General features: G+C 38.4%; 1 protein-coding gene across 7 annotated transcripts in view; it reads right to left on the bottom strand.

Annotated features, from left to right (window-relative positions):
* The window catches only part of SLC9B1 (solute carrier family 9 member B1), a 61044-nt gene that overhangs the window by 10383 nt on the left and 27290 nt on the right, over positions 1–23371 (bottom strand). For all 7 annotated transcript variants that reach the window (XM_019962366.2, XM_070790828.1, XM_019962367.2 and 4 more), the window contains 5 exons: positions 17698–17868; positions 16138–16280; positions 14908–15035; positions 6728–6903; positions 711–817 (listed from right to left, as the gene is read on the bottom strand). In XM_019962366.2, the coding sequence (XP_019817925.2) occupies positions 711–817; positions 6728–6903; positions 14908–15035; positions 16138–16280; positions 17698–17868 (725 nt within the window). The remainder of the gene's footprint in view (positions 1–710; positions 818–6727; positions 6904–14907; positions 15036–16137; positions 16281–17697; positions 17869–23371) is intronic.

Genomic DNA, 23371 nt, shown 5'->3' with positions numbered 1-23371 from the left:
TCACCACATATTTTAGCAGACTTGTGACAAAATTTGCAACTATTAAGTTTCATTTTCTGCCACATCTCTGATACTACCGTCAGTAAAATGGTTATAATACTTTAACTGTAAGAGAAGAGAGAAAGAAAAGAGACCCATATAATCTGTAGTTGCACATAACAAATCCAAAGAATTCTTAAAAATAAATGTCTGAATATCTTTTTAGCTGAAACAATAACTACAGGGAAATTAAGATGGAAGTTACAGAAATCAAAGAGTAATGGCATATCTTTTAGAGCAGGAAAGAGTTGATAGTGCTGCCTTATTCAAAGGGAGAGGGAGAGAATTTAAGTCAGAAAATATGCAGAAATGAATGGGAATATATTTCCCCCAAAATGTTCAATGGAATGTCTGCGGGAAAAAGATAAGGAAAAAAAGTCAGGAGTCAACAGCAATTTGGTGAAAGAAGAAGTAGGACGAAATGGAGAAGTTCCTCTGAATTAAGTACATTTTTCTGATATTCTCGTGTAATAAGGAAGCAGAGATTTCAGATTGGGGCCACTGACCTGGATCAATGACAACTATGCTCAGTTTTAAGCAGAGAATAGGCATTGGAGGCTACTTTTGGAGAAAGAAAACTAAAGATTAAAGTATTTCATGGATCAAAAGTTCAAATTTTTAAGAGAAATGTCTAATACTGTACTTCCAAATAAAGATTATTTTTTATTTACCTGATCGCTACCTGGAAAATGTCGAGCAAACATTCCCAAAACAATTCCTAAAAGCACACCAAGAATTACATCCCGAAGAGAGGATAGGACGTTACTAGATATGTTACCTGTAAGGGTACACAATAAGAAAAACATGTCATAGAGAGGTATTTTCATATAGCCAACACAGTAGGGAATCAAATGTAGGTGATTCATAAAGAAAGGTATGTTATTACAGAATAAATACACAAAAATGGACCTTTAAAGTTCACGCTCATGAAAACATGCAGATTTATTTGATAAAAGTGTACTCTCCAGAGATTTAATATGTATACACAACTCAGAAATGTTCATTGAATAAATAGGCCAGAAAATGAAGAAGAAACCACAATGTTCTCCCCTTGTGCTGCTGCTGCTGCTAAGTCACTTCAGTCGTGTCCGACTCTGTGTGACCCCATAGACGACAGCCCACCAGGCACCCCCATCCCTGGGATTCTCCAGGCAAGAACACTGAAGTGGGTTGCCATTTCCTTCTCCAATACATGAAAGTGAAAAGTGAAAGTGAAGTCGCCCAGTCGTGGCCGACTCTGTGTGACCCCATGGACTGCTGCCCACCAGGCTCTTCCGTCCATGGGATTCTCCAGGCAAGAGTACTGGAGTGGGGTGGTTCTCCCCTTATACACCCAACCTAAAAGAACCAGGTCAGGTAGAAGAATGCATAGAGACTGGCAGAGGAGTATCTCGGGCACCTAGCACATGGCTAATAATGTTGTTCTCTGCTATTCTATTATGGCAAATGATTTAAACATAAAAAGGACAATTTAATAATAATAACAACATAAAAAAAGATTTATCCCAGGATCAATCCTAGGATTATTCAAGGATCAGCTGATTTTCCAATACATTTTATGCTTTATGCATACACCTAGTTTTATAGTAATACATTTTAAAAAATGATCTAGAGTCACACAAAAAAGTCTAGTTGTGCTCTGTGTTATCAGCTCAATACAAAAAGGTACTCGATATACATATTTTAGAAATATTTTCCCATTAAAAATAGCAGAAGTGTAGGGTGACAACAGCATGATAGTGGAATGGGAACTCCAGAATCATGATCCCCCACAGAGACACCAGCTTAACACCAACATACAGTCTAAAAGGCTTTATGCTCATTTAAAAAGTTACAGCAAGAGAAAAGCAACTCATCACATAAAAGAGAATGTCCATAAAATTGTCAGAGGCTTACAGAGCCAAAGAACTTCTCTGGTGGCTCAGATGGTAAAGAATCTGCCTTCAATGCAGGAGACCTGGGTTTGATCCCTGGGTTGGGAAAATCCCCTGGAGAAGAAAATGGAAACCCATTCCAGTATTCTTGCCTAAAGAATTCCATGGACAGAGGAGCCTACTGGGCTACAGTCCATGGGGGTCACAAAGGGTCATGCACAACTGAGCAACTAATACTTTACACAGCAGAAACCTTATAGGTCAGAAGAAGGCAGGATGACATATCCAAAGTGTTAAAAGAAAAAATGCCAACCAAGAATAATATCCCACAAAACTGTCCTCCAAAGCGAAGGTGAAATTGAGACTTCCCCAGATAAACAAAGGTTGATGGAGTTCATCACCACTAAACCTGCCTAACAAGAAATCTTAAAGGGAATCCTTCAAGTGTAAATAAAAAGATGTTAGCAACACACAAAACTACCGCACAATTGCACTTCTCTCACACGCTAGCAAAGTAATGCTCAAAATTCTCCAAGCCAGGCTTCAACAGTACGTGAACCGCGAACTTCCAGATGTTCAAGCTGGATTTAGAATAGGCAGAGGAACAGAGATCAAATTGCCAACATCTGTTGGATCACTCCAGTACTCTTGCCTGGAAAATCCCATGGGCGGAGGAGCCTGGTAGGCTGCCGTCCATGGGGTCGCTAAGAGTGGGACACGACTGAGCAACTTCACTTTCACTTTTCACTTTCACACATTGGAGAAGGAAATGGCAACCCACTCCAGTGTTTGTGCCTGGAGAATCCCAGGGACAGGTGAGCCTGGTGGGCTGCCGTCTATGGGGTCACACAGAGTCGGACACGACTGAAGTGACTTAGCAGTAGCAGTTGGATCACTGAAAAAGCAAGAGAGTTCCAGAAAACCATCTACTTCTGCTTTATTGACTATGCCAAAGCCTTTGACTGTGTGGATCACAGCAAACTATGGAAAATTCTTAAACAAATGAGAATAAAAGAGCACCCTACCTGCCTCCTGAGAAATCTGTATGCAGGTCAAGAAGCAACAGTTAGAACTGGACATGGAACAACAGACTGGTTCCAAATCAGGAAAGGAGTACATCAAGGCTGTACATTGTCACCCTGCTTATTTAACTTATATGCAGAGTACATCATGAGAAATGCTGGACTGGATGAAGCACAAGCTGGAATCAAGATTGCCAGGAGAAATATCAATAACCTCAGATATGCAGATGACACCACACTTATAGCAGAAAGTGAAGAAGAACTAAAGAGCCTCTTGATGAAAGTGAAAGAGGAGAGTGAAAAGTTTGGCTTAAAACTCAACATTCAGAAAACAAAGATCATGGCATCTGGTCCCATCACTTCATGGGAAATAGATGGGGAAGCAGTGTCAGATTTTATTTTCTTGGGCTCCAAAATCACTGCAGATGGTGACAGCAGCCATGAAATTAAAAGATACTTACTCCTTAGAAGGAAAGGTATGACCAATGTAGACAGCATATTAAAAAGCAGAGACATTACTTTGCCAACAAAGGTCTGTCTCATGAAGACTATGGTTTTTCCAGAAGTCATGTATAGATCTGAGAGTTGGACTATGAAGAAGGCTGAGTGCCAAAGAACTGATGCTTTTGAACTGTGGTGTTGGAGAAGACTCTTGAGAGTCTCTTGGACTGCAAGGAGATCCAACCACTCCATCCTAAAGAAAATCAGTCCTGAGTATTCATTGGAAGAACTGATGCTGAAGCTGAAATTCCAATACTTTGGCTCCCTGATGCGAAGAACTGACTCATTTGAAAAGACCCTGATGCTGGGAAAAGACTGAAGGTGGGAGGAGAAGGAGATGTCAGAAAATGAGATGGTTGGATGGCAACACCGACTCGATGGACATGAGTTTGAGTAAGCTCCAAGAGTTGGTAATGAACAGTCCATGGGGTCACAAAGAGTCGGACATGACTGAGCGACTGAACTGAACATAAAAGCATGTAAATATAAACCTCCAGTAAAGTTAGATAGATGAATTAAGAATCCAGTAATACTGTAATGGTGGTGAGGAAATCACTTTTAATTCTGCTAGAGAATTGAAGATAGAAGCACAAAAAATAACTAATTATAAAATTATATTAATGTATATACAATAAAATGTGTAATTTGTGACACAGGTAACATAAGGTGAGGAGGGTGAGAGAGGAGTAGAAAAGTAGACTTTTTGTATGCAACTGAAGTTGCTATCATTTTAAACAGATTACTATAACTTTAAAGATGGAAAAAGATATTCCATGCAAATGGTACCTCAAAGAGAGAAGGGGCAGTCATACTTTTACCAGACACGACAGACTTTAGGTCAAATACTGTCACAAGAGATAAAGATAGGATACTGCATAATGGTAAAAGGGCCAATTGACTCCACAGGTAAAGTGAGATCTCAGTATCTACCAAACTCCAAAATATAGATGTTTTGAAGATCTAATGTGTATAATAAAACTCAAAGAGTTCTTAAAATTTCAAGAGACACTTTACACAGTCATGTGGTGGAAGAGGATGTTTTTAAGCATGTACCTGCTTGTTTTCACTTTTTTGGTCCTCTTCAAATTAGGTTTGGTCTCCTGTAGCCTGTTCCCCTAGCATCTTATACTATGTAATATTTATTCCATCCTTAATTATTTGTTTAAGATAATTTCCTTGAGAACACAGGCTACATGGCCTTTTCTGTTTGCTATGTTGGGAGGCAGTATAGAATAGTACTTAAGAGTGTGGGTCTGAGGTCAGACTGCCAGATTTCCCTATTGGTTCCCTACTTATTGGATCTCTGACTTCGAGCAAGTTACTTAATCTCTGTTCCTTAGTCTCCTTATCAGTAAAATGAGCATAGCACTGTTGTGATTATTGAGCTGAAACATCGACAGAACTTACAGCAAGTACCAAGCAATTGCTCAATAAAAACTAATACTGTTATCCACTGTTTATCCTCAGCATTTGATACAGTAGCTGGTGCAATGGAAGAGGAGCACAAAAAATATTTTTTGAAAGAATGACTGGTATCAGTCATGAAGGAAAAGATTGCCAGATCTGAAATAAAAAATTTAGGTCTTCTGAATGGCAAAAAAAGAGATGAAGTTAAATTACAAAAAGCATAGGATATAAAACAAATGGTTTATCATTCTTAATTTTATGCACAACCAGAGCCTTAACAAATCAAAACAAAAGACGAACATGCTTACAGGATATAGGCAAAATATTTCAAGAAAAGAATTGGGAATTTCTAAGAAATTCCCAAATGATAATAGACAATAAACATGAACATTTAACATCACTAGTATTCAAAATACTTCATTTAAAGAGACCTATCAAAGTGGCTAAGGTAAAAAGGACTATTAAATATCTAATTTTGAAGAAGGTGAAGAGAAAGTGGCATGCTTATGTATCCTGGTGGGACATGATATTGTGGCAATATATTTCAAAAATCTTATTGTGTTATATCCTTTTTTAACTTAACAGTTTCTCTTGTAAGGTTAATAAAATATTAAGTACAACTATTCAGCTGTAAAATGTTCAACCCAGCATTTTAATAGCAGATAGTGGTGTCAATTTAAAATTTCAACATGTCAAGTTGAAAGTCATGCAGCCACTCAAATATGATGGAACCAATAAAAATGTCATAGAAACATATTTACAAATAAATTAGATGTTTATAATACACAGTTAAATTGAAAACAACTCAGGTTATAAGTAAGTATGGTTAATGTTCATTAATTTTATAAGAATTTTGGGAGGGAGAGAAAGCAAGCTAGAGATAGATGTGGAGAGGGAGAAAAGGAGAAGTCTGGGCGGATGTACATCAAAAGATTAATATTATTCCTGGGGGTCTTCCCAGGTGGCAAAGTGGTAAAGAATCCATCTGCCAGTGCAAGAGACACAAGTGATGTGGGTTCGATCTCTGGGTTGGGAAGATCTCCTCGAGTATGAAATGGCAACCCACTCCAGTATTCTTGCCTGAGAAATCCCATGGACTAAGGAGCCTGGCGCTGGGCTACATACAGTCCATGCGGTCACAAAGAGTCAGACACGACTGAGCACACACATACACACATGACTATAATAGATTTCATTCTTATATTTTCTTTTTTCCTTCTTAGTCATTTATATCTTATGATTTTAAGAGAACCTATATATATATATAACTTTTCAACTTTAATATGTTTTGGTGTTTCGGTTAATAATTCAGAAGACTGGACTTCATATATTGGCAGATAATTAAAGTATTATTAAATGTGGAATGTTCACTTCTGCAATCACTGAGTGACATTCAACACCTAATGTCTCCCTGGGATTTAGAATTGGTACAGGATCTTGTCCCATCACTACCAAAAGGACACACAGTTGTCCACACTCCACACATTTAAGTTGTCTTAATAACAGAACAACCAGTTATTTAAAATGATAGCCAGAAAGGTACATCTCCAAATTATCTACTAGATATATTAGTAGCACTAATAATATTGTGGCCTAAATTTTTCTACTGAAAACTGATAAAATTCCAAAGCAAAATGAGCAGATAAATGGTAATAATATGGATTATAAAATTAATTGGAATATTTGGTTATTAAAAGGAAATCATTTGTATTAAGTAGTGGTATCTTAACCCATTGAAATTCCTTTTGTGGTCTAGAATGAGCTTTCTATGAAGAATAAAAACATGTTAAATTGGAAAGTCTTCATCAATAAATGAAGGAAAGCTAGAAAACTTGTTTAAAGAACAAAGAAAGAACTGAATTATATGGTAGCTGTTTTGTTTACCTGAGGAGAAAACTATGCTGAAGCATGCATTGAATCCAGTGATAGCCAAGATGTCATCCAAACTGCTGGCAGCTATTAATAAGGTTGGAATGCCTTTCTCAATACCATATCCCTTTTCTTGCAAATGTAGCATGGAAGGGACAACAACAGCAGGAGAAACTGCACCGACTACAAAACTGAGAGAAAAATCTTTGAAAACCAATTTAAAAACATCCTTTTAATGAAACAGTGTTTTATAGTAAATTGTACAACCAATGTATTAATCTTTATGATGACTTTGAAAGTAAAAATTCTGCTTTTGAGTAAATGTCATCTAACAATGGGAAAAATTCCCCAGTGGTTCAGCAGTAAAGAATCTTCCTGCAATGCAGGAGTCCGACGCAGGAGATGTGGGGTCGATCCCTGAATCTGGAAGATCCCCTGGAGGAGGAAATGGCCACCCACCCAGTATTCTTGCTGGGAAAATCCCACGACAGAGGAGCCTGGCAAACTATAGTCCACAGGGTCGCAAAGAGTTGGACATGACTGAGCACACACAAAAAATACTCACATATTATTTAGTGCTGTTAAAATTTTACAGAAATTCTGTTCAAGATGTTAGGTCAAGCACAAATTGCTGCCTCTACCTCCATCTCAAAAACATTTGAAATAAAGATATGAAAATAATAGGAAAGTCCATAAGCTAGCTAGAAAACAAAATGGGAATCTTCAGTGGACAAGAAACTAAGTGTATCCCAGGAAGATAAGAGACAGGTGGTTCAGGGTTGAAAAAGGGATCCATAAGCCAAAATGCATATAAGACTGCTACAGAAGATATGGTGTATTCTAAAAATGCCCCAAGCCCAGAAATGGCAGATGCTGGGAGTAGGGGGGACCTCTGAGGAAATCGAATGATGATTATGTAGAGTACTGCTATAAGAATGGTAAGATGTAGTCTCCACACCACTTCTATTTCTTGAACAAGTCAGTAAGGAAGATATCTGTCCAAAAGAAGGAATAGTATGAGCACCTAAGTTACAAAGGCAAATGGGAAAATTTCTAGGGTGGCAGATGACACCCGTGAGGAATGGAGAAATTCCTGCTCAGAATACTTTGTTGGTACATCCCATCAGACTGGTTTCAAATAGAAAAGGAGTACGTCAAGGCTGTATATTGTCACCCTGCTTATTTAACTTATATGCAGAGTACATCATGAGAAACGCTGGACTGAAAGAAGCATAAGCTGGAATCAAGATTGCAGGGAGAAATATCAATAACCTCAGATATGCAGATGACACCACCCTTATGGCAGAAAGTGAAGAGGAACTAGACAGCCTCTTGATGAAAGTGAAAGTGGAGAGTGAAAAAGTTGGCTTAAAGCTCAACATTCAGAAAATGAAGATCATGGCGTCTGGTCCCATCACTTCATGGGAAATAGATGGGGAAACAGTGGAAACAGTGTCAGACTTTTTTTGGGGGGCTCCAAAATCACTGCAGATGGTGACTGCAGCCATGAAATTAAAAGACGCTTACTCCTTGGAAGGAAAGTTATGACCAACCTAGATAGCATATTCAAAAGCAGAGACATTACTTTACCAACAAAGGTCTGTCTAGTCAAGGCTATGGTTTTTCCTGTGGTCATGTATGGATGTGAGAGTTGGACTGTGAAGAAGGCTGAGTGCCGAAGAATTGATGCTTTTGAACTGTGGTGTTGGAGAAGACTCTTGAGAGTCCCTTGGACTGCAAGGAGATCCAACCAGTCCATTCTGAAGGAGATCAGCCCTGGGATTTCTTTGGAAGCAATGATGCTAAAGCTGAAACTCCAGTACTTTGGCCACCTCATGCGAAAAGCTGACTCATTGGAAAAGACTGATGCTGGGAGGGATTGGGGGCAGGAGGAGAAGGGGACGACAGAGGATGAGATGGCTGGATGGCATCACTGACTTGATGGACGTGAGTCTGAGTGAACTCCGGGAGTTGGTGATGGACAGGGAGGCCTGGCATGCTGTGATTCATGGGGTGGCAAAGAGTCGGACATGACTGAGTGACTGAACTGAACTGAACATCCCATCTACAACCCTGCCTTGTCATTTCCACTTTCACCTCCTCAATGCTGCAGTAACTATGTGGAGTGAAGCACGTGGTCCCTACCAGAACCCTTGAGTCAGGCCAGTGCACACATTCCCCAGCTGCTGCTTGTTGACTCCTAACCACTAACACCAGCAGCTTTGTGGGAGCCTTGCACTGCTAACAGAAGCTTGCCTACTAATGCTAAGGAGATGCCCCACTTCCCCGTTCCAGACAGCTCCTGCCAGTGACTGACTGATGTGAGGGTCTAACAGTTCAGTTCCTTTGCCTCTGGCTGTACAACCTTCCTGGTTTACAGACAAGATTTCCTGAGGGACTCAGGAAAAACCTAGAATTCTCTGAAAAAAGGTATTTGCCTAATTCAGTGGTTCCTGAACTTTAATGCACATTGGAACCACCTGGTCTACTATTTATCTGTTGCTGCTTAACAAATCATGCCCAAATCTAGAAGCTTAAAACAACACATATTAACTCACAACCTCTGTGGGTCAGCAATCTGGGTATGAATTAGCTGTATACCTCTTCCTACTCAAGGTCTCTCATGAGGTGAGTAGGAGAAACCCTGATCCCAAGTTTATTCACATGGTGGTTGATAGGTCTTCAGTCTCTTGCCATGGGGGCTTCTCCACAGGGCTGCACCCAACATGGCAGCTTACTCCCCCCCAAGAAAGCAATTAAAGAGGCTGCAAGAGAGAACAAGGAAGACAGAAGCCATCGTCTTATGACCTAATCATAAAAGTAATGTCCTATCACTTCTTCAGTATTCCATTGATTAGAAGCAAGTCAGTAAGTTCAGCCCACATTTAGGAAGAGGGTATTACACAAACAGAGAAGGCAGTGGCACTCCACTCCAGTACTCTTGCCTGGAAAATCCCATGGACGGAGGAGCCTGGTGGGCTGCAGTCCAAGGGGTTGCTGAGAGTCGGACACGACCAAGTGACTTCCAACTTTCACTTTTCACTTTCATGCATTGGAGAAGGAAATGGCAACCTACTCCAGTGATCTTGCCTGGAGAATCCCAGGGACGGGGGAGCCTGGTGGGCTGCCATCTATGGGGTCGCACAGAGTTGGACACGACTGAAGCAACTTAGCAGAAGCAGCATTACACAAAGGTTTAAATATCAGAAATCAGTGATATCTGAGAGTTATCTTACCATTTACTTGGGGATTTAGAAAAAATGCTGATGCCTGAGTCACATTCTAAGACACTCCGATCTGATTTAGGAAGGAGTTTGATCTGAATACTGGGATACTGTAAAGTTTTTTTAATTATAAAAAATACATAATATAAAGTTAACCTTCTTAGCTATTTTTATGTGTACATTTCAGTAGTGCTAATGATATTCACATAATCGTTTAACTTAGAACATTTTCATCTTGCAAAATCGAAACTCTGTAACTGAACAGTACCCTTTCCCCTCTCACCCAAGCCCCTGACAACCACCATTCTATTTTCTGTTAAGATGATTTTGAAGACTCCAGATATATCAGTGGACTTGTACAGTATTTGTTCTGACTTACTTCACCCAACATAGTATCCTCAAGGTTTATCCATGCTGTAGAATGTGACAGGATTTCCTCTTTTACAGCTGAGTAATATTCCTGTGTGTGTGTGTATTTTCTTTATCCATTCATCTGTCCATGGATATTTGAGCTGCCTCTACCTCTTGGCTACTGTGAGTTATGTTGCAATGAATGTGAGTGTGCAAGTATCTCTTTGATATCCTACTTCCAATTCTTTGGGATATATACCCAGAAGTGGCATTGCTGGATTAAATGGTAGTTTTACTTTAAGTGTTTTGAGAAACCTCCAAACTATTTTCCATAGGAATGGTCCATTTTATATACCTAATAGCATGGTATGAATATTCCAATTTCTCCACATCTGTGTCAGTGCTTGTTATTGTCTAGTTTTTTTTTTTTTTTCTTAATAGTAACCATCCTAATGAGTATGAGGTGCTATTTCCTTGTGGCTTTTATTTGCCTTTCTCTAATGATTATAAATGTTGAGCACTTTCATATGCTTATTGGCTATTTGTATATCTTCTTTGTAGAAATGTCTAGGTAAGTTTTTTGCCCATTATATAGTCAGGTTTTTAAAATCTGCTGAGTTATAGGGTTTTTTTTTTTTTAACATATTTGAATATTGATCTCTTTCCAGATATATGGTTTATAATTATTTTCTTCCATTCTGTGTGCTGCCTTTTCATTTTGTTTCCTTTGCATGCAAAAATTTTCAAGTTTCATGCAGTTCCATCTATTTTCACTTTTGTTGCTTGTGCTTTTAGTGTCATATCCAAGAAATCATTGCCAAATTCAATGTCATGAAGTTTTTACATATGGTATGCTAGATATAATATTCTTGGTTGGCTGGGGCTTTTTTCTTTTTCTTTTTTTCTTTTAGCATTTTGAATATATCATCCCATTCCCTTCTGGTTTGCAAGGTTTCCATTGAGAAATTCAATTATTATCTTACAGGAGATCTTGCTTTTCTTTCATTGTTTTTTAAAATTCTCACTTGCTGTGATTTTTGACAGCTTGAGTATATTTCTCAGTGTAGGTCTCTTTGGTTTTATTTTAATGGGAGTTTTTTGATCATTTTGAATTTGTATGTCAATTTCCTCCTTCAAATTTGGAAGTTTGGGGCTATTATTTCTTCAAATAGGCTTTCAAACCATTTATTTCTCTCTTCTCTTTCTGAAACTCCTGTAATGTGTAACTGGCCCATTAAATGGCATCCCACAAGTCCCTTAGGATCTCTTTATTCTCCTTGTTTCTCATTTTGCTCCTCTGATTCTGTAATTTCAAATGACCTATCTTCAAGTTCACAGATTCTTTTTTCTGTCTGATTTAGTCTGCAGTTGATCTCCTATAGTCAATGTCTCATTTAATTGTATTATTCTACAGGTCCAGAATTTATTTTTGGTTCTTTTTTTTTTTTTTTTACAGTTTCTATATGTTTGTTGGTATTCTCACTTTGTTCATGCCTTATTTTCCTGTTTTCTTTTAGATGTCTGTGACATCTTTGAGCTCACTGGGCCTCTTTATGATAGTTATTTTGAATTCTTTGTTGAGTAACTGATACATTTCTATTTGTTTAAGGCTGGTGTCTGGAGTTTAATTTTGTTCCTTTGATTGAGCCCTAATTCCCTGTTGCTTTGTATGTCTTGTTATCTTTTAATGAAATTTGGGTTTTGAAAAAACAGCCACCTCTCCTGATCTTTGTGGACTTCTTCAGTAGGGAAAGACCACCAATCAACCCAGCTAAAGATTCTGGAAATCTCTCAAACTTTTCTGTAATGTGCCTTCTCTGGGCTTTGGTGCATTATATCCAGCTGGACTTTGGCCTTTTCCTACTCCAGAGTATCCCAAGTGTCTATTAGCAGTACTGCAATATCTCTGGAGTATAGCAACACATAGCACTTACCTTTGTTCTCAGTGGACCTCAGGCATCTAAAATGTGCCACTCTCTTTTCTGTCAGTGCTCCAAGTCAGATAAGACAGAAACCAGTCCCTTGGCAGCTTCTTAAAAAGCCAGAATTCAGAACAAATGTTCCAGCTTTTTCTTTTCCTCTTGAGGGAGAAGCCAAATGTTGGGTGTTTCCTCCTGATTGCCCCTTGCTGAGCAAGAGGGGCATGGGTATGATGGTTAAGTGCAATATAATGTTCTAATTGCTCCAATGTGCCTCTTCTTGGCCTTGTGCTTGCATGGAATGCTGTAACCTCTCAAGTGGTTTCTGGAGTTACATAAAGGTAATCTGGTCCTCACATTGTTATAATACTATCTTCATGTGGGAAAGTGAGGCTGGAGTTTCTTATTCTGCCATCTTCCCAGCATCACTCCTCTAATTACTCAGATTTTCAAACGCTCCCCAGGTGATTTTTAATGGGTAGCAAAGTTTTGGAACCACCGACTTTTCCTACACTCCTATCTGGCTTTCTTTATTCAGAAGTTTCTACTGAGAGCTCCCTTAATAAATAATCTGCATAATAATCTTAGTGAATTCTCTGGCAATCCTGTGGTTAGGACTCGGTGCTTTCTTTTGCTGTGGTGGCCTGTGTTCAATACCTGGTTAGAGAACTAAGATCCTGAAAGCCACATGGTACAACTTAAAAAAAAAAAAGAATCTTAATCTCAGTTTGATCTTCTAAGGAAACTTGCTTGGTAGCATGAGTGGCCTATTCTCTGCAAGAAGGCAACAGGTAAAATAATCACAAATTAATAGTAAGTTTCAACTTAAAAAATTAGTACCCATTAAATTATTACCAAATATTTGGGGAAAGTCAATACTTTGAATTGAGGCACCATATTCATTAAATGGAAAATTTTACACCTGAGGAAAGAGATATACTAAAAAGTGAACAATAAGAACATGACTTCAGAATAACTATAAATATCCTCAGAATCACAAAAGTACACTGTATCTGTTCATAACATTTAACTATTTTATTCTTAGAAATTAATTGTCAAAATAAAATAAATAAATAAATAGGTGATACAGACATAACAGTAGAGTGTGACTGAAAAGGCTAGAGAACTAAGCAGAGAAAATTTTCCAGTGTGTACTGCAAAGGCAAATAGATGAAAAGTATAAAGAAAAACTAATATATATGGAGAAGGGAGTTACAAAAGGACAAAATAAAAGAGAACTGAGGAGGGATAAAAGATATATTCAAGACCTGGACAAGAAATAGATATAGAGTCCTTTGATTGAATAAAAGATTCCACTAAATATTGAGTAGATCAAAATTTTAAAAGAGTCACCTAAGGATTCCAAAAAATTGTTAATTTAGTTAGAAAATGCATACTGGGATCCACTGGAATGGGTTCAGTTCAGTTCAGTTGCTCAGTCGTGTCCGACTCTTTGTGACCCCATGAACTGCAGCACGCCAGGCCTTCCTGTTCATCACCAACTCCTGAGGTTCACTCAAACTCACGTCCATCGAGTCGGTAAGTGGAGGCAAAAATTAAATGGATTGAAAAATGAAAACAAGTTGAAGATATAGAGATAGTAATCATAGACTATTATTCTGAAGAACTTGGACATGAAAAGAAATAGATGATAGATAATAATAGATGGGACACAGGATCTAGGAAAATAGTGTTTGCTTGTTTTTGTTATAATATCTACATAAAATATTTTTCATAATTATAAAATACATATGCTATACATAATACATACATATTATATATATGTGCACATATAGTATACAAGGAAAAGGCCATTAGATTAATTAAAAAATAGAGATAGGGACTTTCCTGATCTGCCAATGCAGGGGACAGGGCTTGAATTCTGGTCTCGGAAGATCCCAAATGCCACAGAGCAACTAAGCCTGTGCAGCGCAACCACTGAGGCTGCGTGCCTCTACTACTGAAGCCCACACTTAGAGCCTGTGTTCTGCAATAAGAGAAATCACAGCAATGAAGCCTGTGCACTACAACTAGAGATTAGACCCCAATCACCGTAACTTGAGAAAGACTGCACACAGCAAGGAAGACCCAGCAAAGCCAAAAAATAAAAATTAAAAAAAAACAGGGCTTCCCTGGTGGCTCGGTGGTAAAGAATCCATCTGCCAGTGCAGGAGACATGGGTTTGATCCCTGGTCTGGAAGATCCCACATGCCATGGAGCAACTAAGGCCACGCACCATAACTACTGAGCCTGTGCTTGAGAGCCCGAGAACCACAACTGCTGAAGCCTGTTCACCCCAGAGCCTGTGCTCAGCAACAAGAGAAGCCACCGCAATAAGAAGCCTGTGCACTGCAACTAGAGAGAAGCCTCTGCTTTCCACAACTAGAGAAAAGCCCACACAGCAATGAAGATCCAGCCAACCAAAAAAATAAATAAAAAACTGGAGATGGATTACAATATAGAAGAAAAAATAAACTGATAAAGTGAATTATCTTAGAATTAAGCACTTAGGAGCTATGAATATTTGTCAAGGATATAATAGATTTAGGACATGGTTCTATTTCGGACCAACTGATTTCCAAGATTCTCTACCACATGAAAAGAATTTTAATGATAAAATTTTCTATACAATATTCTGAATATTTTAATAACCAAGCATTTTAACTGAATATTTTCATAGAGAAAAATGAGAAAAAGTTACCCCAACAGAAATCCCCACTGCCAGGGAAAATTCATAAGGAAGTGGGAAATAACAGCAGTTGAACAAGCCTCCATTAAACATGGACCCATAGACAATCTTAAACAAACTCGCTTCAAATTCTTCAAAGCCTGAAATACAAACATAGTCACACTTAGACAAGCTTGTAGTGGCCAATAAGAAAATTATTTTAAGCAAATATTGAATTATATAATCTTTTTTGAGTGATAATCTTATTAAATTAAATCTCCCAGATACCCCATGTGCTTTAAATGCTAATACAGCTCATTTTATATGTCATCATATATTGGATTATAAACTATTTCATATTATAAAGTGCTGTTCTATTTTAATTATTAAAATGACTCAGTTTTCTGTGATTAAATAAATATTTCTACCCTCCTTAATCTTCCTAGTAAATAGTATATTGAAAGTATCCAATAGGTTTGTTTCCATCAGTTAACTTTTAGGGATGAATTGTGTGATTAGTGTCATAATTATAACATGCCAAAGGAGAAAATCACATAAAAAATGCATAATTAACTAAAAGGGAAAATTTTCCAATTTTCTCATTGGTTCAAATTTTTACCTGGATAATATAATAACTTATCACTGTCTATAATTATTTATGCTCTTCAAATACTTTCACCAATCTTATATATTTGCCACATTTGTTATATCCTGAATAGCTGTTATATTTATGAATATGTATCTTTAAAAAACTAATTTATGATTCCTTGATAGTAATATTTTAAGAAATATTTTAAAAGATTAGCTTTTATAAAAATATAAATATAATCAGGAACATAGTTCTGTGGGAAAAATTCCTGAAAGAATAATATTACTGAAATTCATAATCATTCTGAAAAAACAAAACAGAAGCAAAAACCTTTTATGGGATAACCTTATCCTCTGTTAACTGAAAAGTAAAGAGCTCTCCACAGAAAAGCTGTAACTCCAAAATAATACAAATGTTGCATAAGGGACATCTATCTCTATGTAAATAATTAAAGACTATTACTAATAGAGATCTTACATCACAGTGATTTCTTCTCATATTAGTAATATGATCAGAAGTAGACACTAAGGCCCCAATATTTCTGCAAAATCTTTGTTCTTTGTCTTAGTTTTGCTCTACCTGAAACAACTATAAGAAAAATTCTGCCTATTTTTCTTTTCCATAAGCCTCTAATATTTAAAATAACCATATTCAAGGTGTAATGGGAAATCTACCTGTGGATCGAGTCCAAGCCCAGCTCGCACTAGAATAATGGTAAGGGCGGTATTTCTTAAAGTTGAAGACAGTTCATTACTAATATAGGTGATATCACTGAGGAATGGAACATTCCTAACAGCAAAACCAGCCAGTAACATCCCTTAGAAGAAAAAAAAATAAACCATGTCTGATTCAGTTCATTTTTCTAAGACAGAAATCAGAAATGTTTAATATCCCTTCTTCAAACACACTGTATCTCTCACTACTTTGGTGAAGGATAGGTTACATACAAGTAGAGGAGACAGCATAAAGGAATGGAGATAAGAAATGATATACCTCAATGGTGTGAAACAAGTAATTCAGTATTGATGGAACATTAAGGACTAGTTGGGAGTGGGGAATGGGCAGGAGGGGCCAGATCATGGAAAGCTTCCTTTACTCCCTACTTTCCCTGGTTTTGGCAGAGTAAAGCACTGAGGGTAAGTTTTAGGCAGGAAGTGAGATAACGAGTGTTGCATTGTCTATGTGATGGTACTGGTAAATGAGATAGACATAAAACTAAGGAGGGACCAGAAAAAAGGCTCTGCCATAGTTCGTGGAATAGTTAGAAACTAATAGCCTGAGCTAGGACTAGAGTGGAAGCTTTGGAGAAGTGGAAAAGAGATCCAGTAAATACTTGTGAGGTGCTGAAGGGTGTTATGAACACAGAAAGGGTGTTAGAGATAGGATGGAGTGATTACCTCTTTTGGCAGTAACTAAATATTAGAATGTGTTGAATACTTAGAAGATATAAAACACCTCCAAAAGAAGTTTTTCTGCTAATTTTCCTCTTGTCTACCTGGAGAGTTACATAGCAATGGTGATGAAGAAATAGGATGTAACATTGTTTAGGCAGATGATACACCAATGAATATATATAGTGGAGATGCCCAAGGAACTCACCCAAGAACTATAAAACATTTTGGTGCCCTAGTCATGATAGTATTTGAATCTTGTAATTGTATTTGAGGGCCTCCCAGGTGGCTCAGTGGTAAAGAATACACCTGCCAATCAGAAGACACAGGTTCGATCCCAGGGTTGGGAAGATCCCCTGCAGTAGGAAATGGCAACCGACTCCAGTATTCTTGCCTGGGAAATCGCATGGACTTCTAGAGAAGACTTGTGGGCTATAGTCCATGGGATTGCAAAGAGCTGAACATGACTTAGTGACTAAACAACAACAAATTTTATTTGAGTTAGGTTATCTATAGAAAAATTTAGTTTCTTTCAAATTTTTCCTTTTCTATAAAAAATGTAAAAGTTAATTTAAAAATGTCCTATTAAATGATAAAGCAACAACAATCATATATTGAGCATATTTAAATTATTTAAGAACATATTTCAGGAAAAATCTGTGTATGGAGAATAAATACTTCTATAAGCAAGCTATATATACACATATATAGTAAGTACACATATAAAAAAGCTATATAGATCATATTACATTGAAATAGTTCTAAATTATATCTACTCTGACTAGAATATAGTCATAATTTACATATAAGTTAATGACAAATAAAAGCTAATTATTCACTTACCAAGAAGAGGAGGAATTTCAGGCACTGAAGGTAGTCTAATGACTTCTAAAAGTTTCCCCCCAATAAGGGCACAATAAAAGATAACTAACAGTCCAAATAAACTTCCATTAGGAAGAACTTCAGGGCCTGAGAATGCCCAGACTACACACCATATCATAAAAAGTATAGCTCCTGAAATATAAAAAAGCACATATTGATATATCTATCTAGACATAGATAATATACAGTAAGACATGGATCATAAATTACAAAGTCTTTGTCAACTTAAAAGAAGTATTTTTATTAAGAAATATTTTAAAACTATATGTGAATACTTAAAAGTGATAAACTTTCTCATTTGACTTTTTAAAAATGTCATAGCAATATGATGAGGTTTACTTCATTTTATATTTTACAGTAGTTTTTTCACAAGGAATAAGGTGATTGGTCATAATATGAATTCTCAAATTCATTAAAGTGCAGAGTGGCAGGGTGCCACATTTTTTAATGGCAGAAAACTAAATATCTATATTGAATGGATAACTCAGTTGGTGTTTGATACAAATTATTAAAGGGGATAATATGTGAGGTCTGATGGCTGGGCTCCCCTGGTGGCTCAGACAGTAAAGTAAAGAATCTACCTGCAATGCAGAGACCCAGCTTTGATCCCAGGGTCAGGAAGATTCCCCTGGAGGAGGATATGCCAATCTACTCCAGTATTCTTGCCTGGAGAATCCCAAGGTCAGAGGAACCTGGCAGGCCACAGTCCATAGGGTTGAAAAGAGTCAGACACATACACTGAAAGTTTAGCTCTCATGTATCCTTTCTTTTAGGCAGTTACTTGAGGATGTACACTAATAAAACCAGGAGGAAACCAGCAAAAGTGAAAGATTTTAATCTTGGAAACAGGGGACTGAAATCAGGAGAGCATTGAAAGCTCTAGAATACAGTTTTCCACAGACCTAGAAAACAACCACAAAGGTGGAAGCAGAAAAATGAAGGTCTCTGAGAGGAAAGTCTCCAAGAATAAGGAGGAATTTTTTAAAGTTTACAAAACTATGGAACAAATCAGTGGTTGCCAGGGGATTCCAGGATGAAGGAGGAATGAATAAGTAGAGCACAGGAAAATTTCAGAGCACTGAAACTATTATGTATGCATATCATTAAATACATATGTTAAAACCCAAAGAATGTATAATATGAAGAGTTAGGGTTAGGGTTATAAGTCATGTGAAGGTAACGTACAGCATGGTGACTACAGTTAGTCACACTGTATTGCATTTTTGAAAACTGCTAAGAGAATAGACCTTAAAAAGTTTTAATCCCAAGAAAAAATATTTTAACCACGTATGACAGATGTATTGTAGTGATCATTTTGTAATATGTACAAATATCAAATCACTGCTATGCACCTGAAACTAATCTAATGTTATATGTTAAATGTATTTCAATTTTTAGACATTTTCAGACAAATAAAAGCTGAGAGGATTAACTGCTAGAATAACTACACAACAAGAAATACTAAAGGAAGGTTTTTAGGCTGAAGGTAAAGTATACCATATGGAAGCTCAGACTGCCAGAAAGAAATGTAAAGAATCAGAGAATATGTGGAAAAATATAAGGGATTGTTTTAACTTAAAAAAAGAAAAAAACTTTTGCCTTTTTAAGTAAAAATAATACAAATGTAGAAGTAAAATATATGATAAATCTAGCACAAGAGCAGAAATGCAGTTCAGTTCAGTCACTCAGTCGTGTCCGACTCTTTGCGATCCCATGAACCACAGCACACCAGGCCTCCCTGTCCATCACCAACTCCAGGACTTTACCCAAACTCATGTCCATTGAGTCAGTGATGCCATCCAACCATCTCATCCTCTGCTGTCCCCTTCTCCTCCTGCCATCAGTCTTTCCCAGCATCTGCTGCTGCTGCCAAGTCGCTTCAGTCATGTCCGACTCTGTGGGACCCCATGGACTGCAGCCTACCAGGCTTCTCCATCCATGGGATTCTCCAGGCAAGAACACTGGAGTGGGTTGCCATTTCCTTTTCCATTCCCAGCATCAGGGTCTCTTAAAATGAGTCAGCTCTTTTCATCAGGTAGCCAAAGTATTGGAGTTTCAGCTTCAACATCAGTCGTACCAATGAACACCCGGGACTGATCTCCTTTAGGATGGACTGGTTGGATCTCCTTGCAGTACAAGGGACTCTCAAGAGTCTTCTCCAACATCACAGTTCAAAAGCATCAAGTCTTTGGCACTCAGCTTTCTTTATAGTCCAACTCTCACATCCATACATGACCACAGGAAAAACCATAGCCTTGACTAGATGGACCTTTGTTGGCAAAGTAATGTCTCTGCTTTTCAATATGATATCTAGGTTGGTCATAACTTTTCTTCCAAGGAGTAAGCGTCTTTTAATATCATGTCTGCAATCACCATCTGCTGTGACTTTGGAGCCCCAAAAAATAAAGTCAGCCACTGTCTCCACTGTTTCCCCATCTATTTCCCATGAAGTGATGGGACCAGATGCCATGAAATTAATAATTTCTCTGAGGGCAGTTCTTGTTAAGCACAGAATGTTCTGTTGCTGAAAGTAGTTACTTTTTCTCTCCCTTTGACAGAAAGATCTTCAAGGTAAAACTCACATAAGAATATCCCCCCAACACCACAACAGGGCTACCCTTGGAGTCATTAACTCTCAGACTTGCCCACATTGAGCCTCCAGCTAATTTGTTAATTACATTTTATGTTTTCCTACCCTCAGCTAGAGAGGTTTCTCCTCTGTTAAATTATGATTCTCTGTATCAATCTCAGTTCAGTTCAGTTCCTCAGTTATGTCCGACTCTTTTTATCTGGGTTGTGAAGATCTTTTTTGTACAGTTCTTCTGTGTATTCTTGCCACCTCTTCTTAATATCTTCTGCTTCTGTTAGGTCCATACTATTTCTGTCCTTTATTGTGCCCATCTTTGCATGAAATGTTCCCTTGGTATCTGTAGTTTTCTTGAAGAGATCTCTAGACTTTCCCATGCTATTGTTTTCCTCTATTTCTTTGCACTGATCACTGAGGAAGGCTTTCTTATCTCTCCTTGCTATTCTTTGGAACGCTGCATTCAAACGCATATATCTTTCATTTTCTCCTTTGCCTTTCGCTTCTCTTCTATTCAGAGCTATTTATAAGGCCTCCTCAGACAGCCATTTTGCCTTTTTTGCATTTCTTTTCCTTAGGGATGGTCTTGATCCCTGCCTCCTGTACCTCTCTCCATAGTTCTTCAGGCACTCTGTCTATCAGATCTAATCCCTTGGATCTATTTCTCACTTCCACTGTATAATCATAAGGGATTTGATTTAGGTCATACCTGAATGGTCCAGTGGTTTTCCCTACTTTCTTCAGTTTAGGTCTGAATTTGCCAGTAAGGAGTTCATGATCTGAGCCACAGTCAGCTCCTGGTCTTGTTTTTGCTGTGTAGAATTTCTCCATCTTTGGCTGCAAAGAACATAATCAATCTGATTTTGGTACTGACCATCTGGTGATGTCCATGTGTAGAGTTTTCTCTTGTGTTGTTGGAAAAGGGTGTTTGCTATGACCAGTGCATTTTCTTGGCAAAACTCTATTAGCCTTTGCCCTGCTTCATTCTGTACTCCAAGGCCAAATTTGCCTGTTACTCCAGGTAATTCTTGACTTCATACTTTTGTATTCCAGTCTCCTATAATGAAAAGGACATCTTTTGGGGGGTATTAGTTCTAGAAGGTCTTGTAGGTCTTCATAGAACCGTTCAACTTCAGCTTCTTCAGCATTACTGGTTGGGGCATAGACTTGGATTACTGTGATATTGAATGGTTTGCCTTGAAGACGAACACAAATCATTCTGTCATTTTTGAAATGCATCCAAGTACTGCATTTCAGACTCTTTTGTTGACCATGATGGCTACTCCATTTTTTCTAAGGAATTCTTGCCCACAGTAGTAGATATAATGGTCATCTGAGTTAAATTCACCCATTCCGGTCCATTTTAGTTTGCTGATTCCTGAAATGTTGATGTTCACTCTTGCCATCTCCTGTTAGACCACTTCCAATTTGCCTTGATTCATGGACCTAACATGCCAGGTTCCTATGCAATATTGCTCTTTACAGCATCAGACTTTACTTCCATCACTAGTCACATCCACAACTGGGTGGTGTTTTTGCTTTGGCTCCGTCTCTTCATTCTTTCTGGAGTTATTTCTCCACTGATCTCCAGTAGCATACTGGGCATGTACTGACCTAGGGAGTTCATCTTTCAGTGTCCTATCTTTTTGCCTTTTCATACTGTTCATGGGGTTCTCAAGGCAAGAATACTGAAGTGGTTTGCCACTTCCTTCTCCAGTGGACCATGTTTTGTCAGAGCTCTCCACCATGACCCATCTATCTTGGGTGGCCCTACACCGCATGGCTCATAGTTTCACTGAGTTAGACAAGGCTGTGGTCCATGTGATCAGATTGGTTAGTTTCCTGTGACTGTGGTTTTCATTCTGTCTGCCCTCTGATAGAGAAGGATAAGAGGCTATGGAAGCTTCCAGATGGGAGAGACTGACTGAGGGGGAAGCTGGGTCTTGTTCTGATGGACGGGGCCAAGTTCAGTAAATCTTTAATCCAATTTTCTATTGATGGGTTGGCCTGTGTTCCCTCTCTGTTATTTACCAGAGGCCAAACCATGGTGGCTTCCCTGGTGGCTCAGATGGTAAAGCATCTGCCTGCAATGCGGGAGACCCAGGTTTGATCCTTGGGTAGGGAAGATCCCCTGGAGAAGGAAATGGCAACCCACTCCAGTACTCTTGCCTGGAAAATTCCATGGATGGAGGAGCCTGGTAGGCTACAGTCCATGGGGTCGCGAAGAGTCAGACATGACTGAGCAACTTCACTTTCACTTTCACACTATGATGGAGGTAATGAAGATAATGGCGACTTCCTTCAAAAAGTCCCATGCATGCACTGCTATACTCAGTGCCTCCAGCCCTGCAGCAGGCCACCGCCGACCCACGCCACAACCAGAGACTCCTGGATACTCATGGGCAAGTCTGGGTCAGTCTCTTGTGGGGTCACTGCTCATTTCTCCTGGGTCCTGGAGCACACATGGTTCTGTTTGTGCCCACCAAGAGTTTGTTTCCCAGTCCTATGTAAGTTCTGGTGGCTCTGTGGTGGGGTTAATGGCGACCTCCTCCAAGGGGGCTTATGCCATACCCAGGTCTGCTGCATCCAGAGCCCCTGCAGCAGTCCACTTTTGACCTGTACCTCCACAGGAGACACTGACACACAGTTCTGTCTCAGTCTCTGTGGGGTCTCTGGGTCCTGGTGTGCACAAGGTTTGTCTGAGCCCTCTGAGTGTTTCTGGCGGGTATGGGGTTTGATTCTAAACACATTTTTGCTCCTCCTATCTGTATCAATCTGACTATCCCTAATTTGGGGGGCAGTGATTTGCCCTGTGACCTCAGTTCTTGGATGGAACTAAGAAGTGTTGATTTGTTGAATTTTCAATTTGTTCAGCTCTTTATTTGTTGTTAGGATAGAGTGATGATGTTGGACCAGAAACTGAAAGTATCTGCGATATTAACCTTTTATAAATATTTGGTGACAATGAAATGTTCTAAAATTTTAGTAGGGAAGCTAAGTTTTATACAACTTTTAAAGGCAACAGCTGTTTGAAAATTTGGGGCTTAAGTT

The sequence above is a fragment of the Bos indicus genome, chromosome 6 (genome assembly GCF_029378745.1).
Source record: "Bos indicus isolate NIAB-ARS_2022 breed Sahiwal x Tharparkar chromosome 6, NIAB-ARS_B.indTharparkar_mat_pri_1.0, whole genome shotgun sequence".
Taxonomy (NCBI): Eukaryota; Metazoa; Chordata; class Mammalia; order Artiodactyla; family Bovidae; genus Bos; species Bos indicus.
This window is presented reverse-complemented; position numbering and strand designations above follow the sequence as displayed.